The sequence below is a fragment of the Chelonoidis abingdonii genome, chromosome 4 (genome assembly GCF_003597395.2).
Source record: "Chelonoidis abingdonii isolate Lonesome George chromosome 4, CheloAbing_2.0, whole genome shotgun sequence".
NCBI lineage: Eukaryota > Metazoa > Chordata > Testudines > Testudinidae > Chelonoidis > Chelonoidis abingdonii.
The window spans coordinates 88,995,263-89,005,702 of NC_133772.1; the positions used below are offsets into that span (position 1 = coordinate 88,995,263).

The 10,440-nt window shown below is 43.0% G+C and overlaps 1 protein-coding gene across 1 annotated transcript in view; it reads left to right on the forward strand.

Annotated features, from left to right (window-relative positions):
• Nucleotides 1-5,979, forward strand: part of PLA2G4F (phospholipase A2 group IVF) — a 36,301-nt gene extending 30,322 nt beyond the window's left edge. The window contains exons 16-20 of the mRNA XM_032793844.2: nt 36-143; nt 1,307-1,501; nt 1,908-2,074; nt 3,343-3,529; nt 4,751-5,979. Coding sequence (XP_032649735.1) covers nt 36-143; nt 1,307-1,501; nt 1,908-2,074; nt 3,343-3,529; nt 4,751-4,971 — 878 coding nt within the window. The 3' untranslated portion in view covers nt 4,972-5,979. The remainder of the gene's footprint in view (nt 1-35; nt 144-1,306; nt 1,502-1,907; nt 2,075-3,342; nt 3,530-4,750) is intronic.
• Nucleotides 5,980-10,440: the final 4,461 nt, after the last annotated feature.

The window sequence follows — 10,440 nt, forward strand, 5'->3', positions numbered from 1 at the left end:
ATTTCTGTCTCCACTACTCATTCCTCTGCCTATAGGAATGTGGAGCAGTGCCTTTGCTGCAAGTCTGGATGATGTCTTTCTGAAGATGGTTGGTTCAGGACTGAGCTTTCTAGATTCTTTGAAAGATGTAATCAGAGTCATAGGTAAGGCTATTCAGTACCCTGTAAAATAGTCAGTTTTTGTTTAAAAACTGGGTTTCCTAGAGGTTTATTTTCAGAACCATCACATTAATGTAGCTCCAGAATTTAAGAAGTCCTGTGGAATGTCCAAGGACAGACAAGCCTCAGCTGGGCTGGATCGTTAACACAGTTTCTCTAAAGCTGCATTCCACTCTCCTCTGTCATATAGTTTCTCTCAACAATATGGCCTATATTTACACAGTAGATTAAATAATAATGGTCAACATTAACTTCTCTCTCATGCTCCACCTCCTTACCTGCTTCCATTGACTACAATATTTTGTGACATTCCTGGGCAGTAGGAAAGTGTTGTTACTCCTGTTTTACAGATAGGGAACTGTGGCACAGAAGTGCAGAGAGGTTAAGTGGCTTGTCCAAGGTCATATAGGAAGCTGATGGTAGATCTGGGAATTGAGTCCCAGTCCTGTATCCAAACTACAAAGAGAAGGAGGAAGATCCAGTGGTTAGAGTGTTAGCTGGGGACTTGAGAGACCTGAGTTCAATTCTCTTCTTGGCCATAGACTTACTCCATAATGTTGGGCAAGTCACTCTGAGCCTCAGTTCTACATCTGTGCAGGGGGGATAATAGCACTTCCCTATCTCAAAGCAGTGCTGTGAGGATAAATACATTAAAGACTGTGAGGTGCATAGGTATTATGGTGATGGAGAGAGGTCTATAAGTACCTTCAATAGGCAGGTAGAAAGACCATCCTTTCTCTCACACTGCATTTGTCATACCACAGTGTTAGGTTTCACTACACTACTGCCCATTTGTAGCCATAAGAAATGTTGTTGTGAGTGTTCTGTATTTCTAGTGACTGTTGTCCCCATATGACAGCATATCCATGATCATATGCCAAGTTTTCATTGACTTCAGTTTGGAATGGCTACATGACTTATGAGTGAGATTTGAAAGACATCCTAAATGACAAAACTTCAGTATAGACTCAGTTAATTTGGATCTCAGACTAATACGTTTTTACAGTGCCCATATATGTAGAGGGCAAAACAGTCATATGACAATAGTTTGAACTTTCCTTTGTGAAAAGATTAGTATCTTGAAATGCTAGGCTTCAATGAGCTTGCTTTTAAATACATTCTGATCTTTGTCATGGCTTGTGTTATAGATGATTGCCAAAGATTCCATTTTCGGGAAGCCACTCGGTTAAAGACTCGTCTGGTTATACCAGGGGGACCCTTATTACAAATTTTCCAGGATTTCTTCAAGTCCCGTGTCACCTCTGGGGAAACCTTCAACTTCATGCAAGGCTTGTACCTTCACAGGAATTATGTCAACAACAGGCATTTTGTAGCTTGGAAAGGTAACCATTTTGAAATAAATCAGACTGTGTTTTGAATATTCTGTTAATATTTTAAAAATATGCATAACTTTAGCATTTTGGGCCAAATTCTTTGCTAGTATAAGTTTGGAATAGCTCCACTGAAGGCAGTGGAGTGCTGCCAATTTACACCAGCAGAAGAGAATTTGATACAATCGGAGAACTTGTTGGCTATGAAATAATATCACCCAACTGGTGATACAGACCTGTTTTCTACTTTGCTTCTGGAATATCCAGAGTGCAAGTCTGATTTTGGTGTGGGAGTACAGAACATGTATTAGAAGTTTCTCCTTAAGGTCTCAGTGGTTGTTTCATTTCCTCATTTCCAAAGTTCCCCCCATCTTTTTGATAACTAAAGTGATTTTTTGGGGGGGGAGGGGTCTGCTAGGTACACACCTTGATGCTTTTCCCAACCAACTGACTCCCATGGAAGACAGCCTGTACCTGGTAGATGGTGGTTTTTCGATCAACTCTCCCTTTCCCGTGGTGCTCCAGCCAGAAAGAGATGTAGATGTCATCCTGTCATTTAACTACTCTTGGGATGCTCCGTTTGAGGTGAGTAGCATTAGACAGGGAAAGAAGCATGGAAACATACATTTTTCATAACATGGATCAGTCCAAGATGTTTGAATAGAAAGTCTCCTGAAGTAGGACACATTGTAATAACTCTAAGGCCACTCAAGACTTCAGTTGTCAGACCAGGCAATTCACTGTGAACTTCATGTCACAACATGAACTTCATACATGGAACTTCACAGTGACAATGGTGGTAAAATGCCAGTCTTTCTGCTTAAAAAGCATAGGCCCCTAAGACTTTACCTAAAGGTGAATCTCCATTAACAGTACAAGTCTTGTGGCACCCCATTGTGCATTCTTATTCCATTTAGTAGAATGCACTGTTGCATGGGAAGATGAAGGTGGCAGTGATTTTTTTGTGCTAACAGTAGGCTATTTGTGCTGTATACAAATATATGTTCACAAAATATTACATGCAGCTAGTCAAATTCAATATATATAATCTTGAAATGATTCAATTTTAATTTGTAGTATATTTTAAGGGACATAATTTATTTCCAAGTATTTTTATTTTTATTGATTTTAATATTTTTCCCTAGGACCGTCAAGTCTAGTTGCTGTTCAAAATGTCTACAGAAACTGAGCTCCATCAGATTCAGTAATAAAATCCTAATATTAGTCAACACCTTATTTTATTGCCAGAAAAAGGTGACAGCAACACAGTGTATTACTCGTCTACGAGCCCATCATAGGATATACTGTTAACTTTTCTTCGCTGTAATTTTTGAATTTTAATTATGAAAGCATTTTATTTGTTTTTAATGAAGTGAGAAATCTGAGTCCAATCCTTCCAAGTCTAACTATAGGTTTGGCTATGTAAAATGATAGTGACAGACTAACTTTTCTGTTATATTATGAAAGTGTTTTTTAAAAACTTGCTAAATGTAATAATACTTAAGATGTTGTCTACACATCTGCAGCACTTTAAAAATATGTAATGATTTTTCATAATACCCCTGTCAGGTAATTTATCTCCATTTTACAGATGAGGAAACCGAGGCAGAGAGGTTAAATGACTTGTTCTAGGTCAGAGAGGAAGCCAATGGAAAAGTTCCCAAACTTGTGATTTAGAACATGCTGCCTCTACTTTATAAAATATTTGCTACATAACATAAATTAATTATGAAAATTGAATAGTTTATAGTAGTGCCATAAATATAATCGTTAGAAGGAAAATATTCTCTCTCTTTCTGTTTTTCTCTGGGTAAAACAGGACCTAACGTTTGACTTTTGTTCTGTGACCACAGGTTTTACAGTTGACTCAGAAATACTGTGAAGAACAGGAAATCCCCTTTCCACAAATCATCTTGAGTGAGGAAGATGAGAAGAAGCCAAAAGAATGTTACATGTTTGTGGATGATGAAAACCCTAAAGCTCCCATAGTACTTCACTTCCCACTGGTGAATGATACATTCCGGAAATACAAAGCACTGGGTAAGGGAATGTGCATCAAGATCCTTAAGATTAAGGTATTCAGGTATGATTAGCCAGCTAGAATGTGAGACTGGTTGAACGTTCCTAACCATAAAATATATGCAGTTATAGCTCTATTGGTCCTAGGATATCAGAAAGACAAGGTGCGTGAGGCAATATCTTTTATTGGACCCATTTCTGTGGGTGAGAGAGATAAGCTTTTGAGCTTACACAGAGCTCTCCTTGGGACTCTGACCTGCCCTGAAGAATAAAAGATAGAAAATATTATCAATAAGAGATACTACCTCACCCACCTTGTCTCTCTAACCATAAAATATCACAACTTTCCTTTACCTAGTTCCCTGCAACCTATTGAGCTCTATAACTTTTTTGCAGAAAGAGCAACAGAAGTGTTTCATTTTGGTGAAGGGAGGAACAGGGCTGTCCCAAAAGCTATGTAAAGTGTGGAGGAATCTAAACAGACAATTATTTGCTCCTTTATGAACCAACCCCTTCCTTACCAAGTAGTTCTGCCACATATAATGGCTAGATGTAGATGTGAACTAATATTTGTGGGGTTTATCCTGATGGTGTGATGGTCACTGTATTTGCATTATAAAGAGGTCTGAAATACAATCAGTTAGCATTGCCTCAAGGATTATGATTTAGGAATTCCCAGCCATTTTTCCACCTGAGAACCTGAAACGCCTTTCATAGAACCCCATTACTCATTTTAAAATTGAGTTTAGTTACTACAGAAGGCGTGGGGGCCTTTTTCTATATTATGGTAACGTGTTAAAGCCCAGTGACCCTGTCTACATTAGGGTGTTTAAAAACACGTTTTAAAAAAACACACCTGTTATCCTAATGTGGGCGGCCCCTTCCAGGAAGAATTAACTTTGTTACTTTGAAGTTAGGTTAGTGTTTCTCACCTCAAAATTGTAGCTTCATCCTGTAGTGTGAGCAATACTGTGATTTAGTGCAACAAAACAATTTTTTTCTCTTTAATCTGTGTTTTTGGAGGGTGGTGGAAGTATGAAGTGGAGATGGTACTTTGGCTCAAAGTTTGAAAGCTAGAGTATTGTGACCCTACTCTGAGGTGCTGAAATCTCTTCTCATGCAGTTCCCGACTAGGAGAGTGAGCAAAAGTTAACACCTGCTTAGTTGATCTGTGACCTTCATTGGTGATTCAATGAAAGGGTTCTAGTAAGACTTTCACAGTTTATTTTTCTCTGGTTGCAGGAATAGAACGTGAGTCAGAAGATGAGAAATCCTTTGGTGATTTTGTCATTGAGGTAAAAGACTCTCCTTACCGCACACTAAACTTCACCTTTGAGCCTTATGACTTTGACAGGCTGGTGGAAGTGAACTGCTACAATGTTCTGAACAACAAGGACATGCTCCTAAAGGCCCTAAATTTGGCTCTGAGCAGGAGGAAGCTGAAGAAGGGGAATGGGCAATGACAACCTTCTTGGCATAGGACGTGGAAGGACTGCAATGCACCAAAGGAATATGGTTCAAGTAGTACTCCTGAGGGAATTCTGTGCCACTGTGTATGCATAATTAATAAGCCATGCATATTTTAAATTTTTTATGCAGAAAAAAGCTTTTTCTGGAAAGTTTCTGCAGTTGTGCCTTTTCCCCATCAGAGAGCACTGTGGTGATAGAACAGAGCAGCAGTTCCTGGCCAGCTAGGGAAGAGAAAGCACCTGCAGAGCCTTCTTCACAGCACCTTTTGGGCCAGGTCAGGAGACAGTGCTATGGGGAGACAGACAATGTGGGGCTGCTGGGGCTCAGACAGGGACTCATAATGGCTAGTGGGGGAGGACAGAATGGGGCACGGGGTGAATGGGAGTGCAGGGTCACGGGGGGAGGCAGGTGCAGGGCTACATGGGGAAAGGGGGTGGGGATGCAGGGCTACATAGTGACAGGGAGGTGGCTGAGTTGGGGGCTCAGAGACATTTGGGAGGTGGTGCAGGGCCACATGGTGATGTGGGGGAGTGGGCATCTGAGTGGGGGTGGAGAGACACACGTAGACAGAGTGTGCAAGGACACATGGGGACAGGGGCGGATGTGCCTGAGAATACAGGTCAGCCAGGTCTGCATGGGGGAAGCTCCCTAACAATCACTTCCTGTCCTCCACAAAAAACCTGTTCCATACTTTTTTCACCCCTACCCAACAACCCACCAAGTTCACACTCAGGTTCCTTCCAGCAATTTACTTCCCTCTCCCTCACCTTCTCCGTTACCCCCAACCCCAAGCCTTTGCTCTGCTTCTGAGGGGTGCAGGAAATACAGTTATATATTGTAGTTTAAATGAATTATTACTCAGAGTTATGTATTAATATCTTTAGTAAGGAATCTATTTCTCAAAATTAACATTTTCTGAATCTCTTTTGTTTGTCGTCTGTATTGTTACAGACATACTTGCTGACAGGTATTTTGAAATAAATGACCAAAAATAATTGAAAGTGGTGTGATTATATTGTGTTGTTATGACAAATAAAATATGCAGAATTTTAAAATATTGTGCACAGAATTTTTAATTTTGTTTCAGAATTTTTATTTTTTTTGGTGCAGAATTCCCCCAGGACTAAAGTAGGAATGTTGAAGGGTAAAGTAGCTGCAAGCCACTTTCATTTGAGTGGGAGAAGCACAGTAAATTCCCTACATTTCACACTGACATCTTACACTAGATATGGTGTAACTGCCCTCACCCCCAAACAAAAAAACCCACAAAACTCCCCAAACCTCTTTTATACTCCACCACAGTCTGTAAAACCCAAAGAGATGACAATAGTTGTCTTTCATTGCCAAATGTTCGGTACTGAGAAACCAAACTAGGTGTACGTTTTGAGGGGAATGGAGTTCCTCTCTTAATATTCAGCACAGTCACAGATGCATCAAAGTTCCGTACCACCCTGCACAGCTGGATGCTTATGTGAGGTGTAACAATCCTGATCTGATGATGCATGTTTTTAGTTATGGGCCTCTGGGGAGAAGAGGATGCTGAAGTGTGGGTGATATAGACAAGTGAACACTGGGGCCTAGATTGGTTGAGGCCACAAAACTCCTTCTGTATTGTGACCCATCTGGGATTTGAAGCCAGGTTGCCAGAGGTGAGTTGTTAGTAGAAGTCCAGTCAGGAACTGTGCCAAGTCCTGGAGAAAGATACTGGTTTGCTGGCAGACACTCCTCTGCTCAAGGCATGGATAAAGTGGGTACATTCCTCTACACAGCCTAACTCAGCCTATACCAGAGTTCCTTTTAAAATCTGCTGCATGTAATACTTCAAGTGTTGATTTTGACCAATAAAACACCTAGATGGCTCGGTCCTAGCAACTTCAGAGAGAGTCTCTCCCCTTGTGATACCAGAGCAATTGCTCTAACTCCTCTCTAATGTAATTGGGAAGGCACTGGGAGTTCTTAGGAAAGGATCTTTGACTCTGGAAATTGCTTTCTGCTGCTGCAACTTGGCTCACCAGAGCCTGGAATTGGTGATCTTCAGATGCTGCAAGAACTCATCGGTTTGTTTTCCTCAGACTTTTCTTGGGACAGAGGAAGGGAGGCTATTTTTATACAGATGAGTAGATTAGGGAGGTCTATTTTGTTTTAAGATATTTGGGTCAAGGCCTTGTTTAGAATTTTATTTTGTTTGTGTGTGTGTGTTAGAGGAATAGTGTGATGCAGCTAGTGCTTGAGATACGTGCAACTACTAAATGTGAACTGCTGCTGTTATGTTGTTGGCAGTGCCAGGTTTACAATGGTGCCAGTGGCTCCATGGAGCCAGGCCCATGCTCAGAAGGGGCCCCGGCCTACTCCACTTGCATTGCGCCTCGAGACCTTGCGCCTCCACCGACCCACCACTTGCTCATCTTGGCCTGCCGGCCAGCCGGCCAAGGGCTCCTCTACACCCCTTGGGCCCACCCCCTTGCTCCTCTCTGCCCCCTGGCAGGACCCCAGGGCACCTCGCTCCAGGCCTGTGGGGCCCTGCCTGTCTCCCCAGAGCTGAGCTGCCTGGGACTGGTGCAGAAGCCTGGCCAGTCTCTGCCTGGAGGGGCAGACAGTGTAGGGGGTTGGCTGGGCTCCTCCAGGCTCTAGAGGGAGTCCGGCTGGGGCAGGTCTTGGCCTGGCTGATCACACCATTCCTGAAGGGACAGAGCAATTCCCGGCCCCGGGACCAGCCCTGGCTGCACTGCCAGCTCAGCCCAGCAGACTCGGTCACCTCCCAGCAGGACGGGTGAATACAGCCAGAAGGCAGAGCATGAGGGAGTGGGTCTCTGTGTTGTGTGCTGGGCTGTGAGGAGGTGGGGAAGGTGTGTGTGTGTTGGGGCAATAGGGAGTGGGGGTTCTGTGAGGAGTGCTGGACAGTTGTGGTGCGACTGTAGGCAGGGGCGGTGGTGTGCAGGGCGCTGAGCATTTCTGGTGGAGGTTGGGGGGGGCGCTGGTAATAGGGAGTTGGGGAGGATGTTGGGTGGGGTGGGTCTCTGTGGTGTGGCATGGGCCAGCGCCCCTAGGGGAAGGGGCATGCTGGCATCACAGGGCCACTGTGCATCTGGCAACTGGCGATTTGTAAATAGTGCCCTCGCACTGGGTTGGGCAGAGTGGGGCTGCTCCTGTCATACCAGGCCCGTCTGACCCCTCGGTCTGGGAACTGACCTCCCCACGTCATGTTCCATTGCCTCGAATGGGGGTCCACAAATATGTTTGGTTCCAGGCCCACAAAAGTTTAATTTGGCCCTGATTGTGGGATGAAATTACCTCATTTTGCAGAGAATTTTTAAGATGTGACTTTCAGGGCACATCTAATCAAAACAAAGTTTTTGGGGAATAACCACTATTCACATATATGGTGTTTACTTTGAACTGAATGTACTGATTGTGTATTTGAACTGTCATGACAGAAGTTTGATGTCCCCATTCAAAGCAGACCATAGTGTAGTTGTAACTTTTCAAGAACATTTTGCTACTTAATTTCTATAAAGAAAAGAATATTTTCTGTATTTCCTTTTAATTAAACAAAATTTTTTTTGCTAACATGCTGCTTCTTAGGCCACAAGGCTGAAGTGAAGGGTTTTTTTCTTTACTTATTGACGCTTGTTCAACTTAAACTGGAGGAGAAAGAACTATCCTTAAGTGCCTTCTGGTCAAAGGTAAGTAATAACAGTAAATAGAATAATACTTAGCTCTTACGATAATACTTTTCATCTGTAGATCTCAAGACCCTTTACGAAGAAGGGTCAGTATCATTATCCCCATTTTACAGATAGGGAAAGTAAGGCACAAAGGGGAAGTGACTTGCCCAAGATCATCCAGAAGGCCAGTAGCAGAACCAGGACTAGAACCTGGGTCTCTTGAGTCTCAGTCCAGTGCTCTATTCGCTAGGGAGTACTGCTCAAATATAATATAATTATAAAAATATAATCAATCTGCACTCCAGGGGTCTTGCTTTTTAGAGTTCAGGGTACTAAATAACTGCAGTTCTGAGCTGTTAAACTTCCTTCCTACCAGGCTGCATCCTCAACTTTTATGTCCTTTTCTCTAGCTGAGGCATGATGAGAATCACCAATTCAGTGCTACCTCTTTTCATTATTTCCGATGCAGAGTGGCTGTTTTCTTTGCAGGATTGGGAAGTGTATCACATTTTTTATCATCAATTACTTTAGAAGATTAATTTTATTATTGTTTTCTACATAAGTTTATACATATTCTTGACTGGGCTTTGAGAGAGCCTTACATCGAGGTTAGGCCTTGTGATGTTTGGCCCAGGGGAGGCAGGATACTTCCCTCTCCAAACTGGACCTTTTTCTTCCTTTGCAAATCTTAAATAAACCAGTGTCTGTTTCTTGCAGTTTTCCCTTTCTCCCAGCAGGTGCTCAGGTACCATGGTGAGGGAGGATATAGATAAACCTAGATTGATATAAATGGGAAGACAACAAGTACTCTCCTCAAAGCTAGATCTCCCCAGGCTTCCTAAACACTTCACACACCCACTCTCCACTCCAGAGCAGCAGGACTTCATGTCTGAAGCAAGGGTCCTTTATGCTCCCGTTGATCAGTAAATTCGCACATAAGCACTTCATGTAGGACTCCATCACATTTTTGTAGAAAGATAAATCCTTCTCTGCAGACCTTGGGCTGCAGAACACTTTGCAGCATATACTGGTATGCTGTCCTGTCTCTTTAAACAGCTTCCTGTTCCGCAGGAAGAGCAACTCTGGAACTGGGTTATTCAGTAGAATTCATCCTGCAGGGCAGGAGAGATTTTAAAGGGCCAGATTTACTGTGTACAATTCTAGATCTTTGTAGGTTGTCTCAGGGAGAGGAGAAATCCATGATGCAGCATCTGGGTATGTTCTAAATATAACTTTTATTTATACCAGCATCCCAGTCCTGGCAGGTGAGTGGGGTCAAAGAGCATGCAAGCAATCTCTTCTCTCAGGAATCCCAGCTCAGTTCCCAGAGAGAAATTATGCTAGAAGAATTGACTATACATGAAGGCAGAGAGCAAACACTGCTGCTCACACAGCTCCCTCTACCTGGAACCTTGCATAACTCAGACTAACTGTACAGCCATTGCCAAATATTTGCTCACACGCTAAGTAAGAGAACTTGAAAGACTGTAATAGTGCCACCCGATGACACCTTCCATAATGATAGGAAACCTGCAGTTCTTGATGATTCTCACTGTCCCTAAAAGATTATTTGGTTTTAGTAAGGCTTTTGACATAGTCTCAAATGACATCCTTGTAAGATAAACTAGGAAAATGTGGTTTAGATGAAATTACTATAAGGTGGGTGCAAACTGGTTGAAAGAGTGTGGTCAAAGAGTCAGGGGCAGCTCCAGGCACGAGCACGCCAAGCGCGTGCTTGGGGCGGCAAGCCACGGGGGGCGCTCTGCTGGTCGCCACAAGGGCGGTACGCAGGCTGCC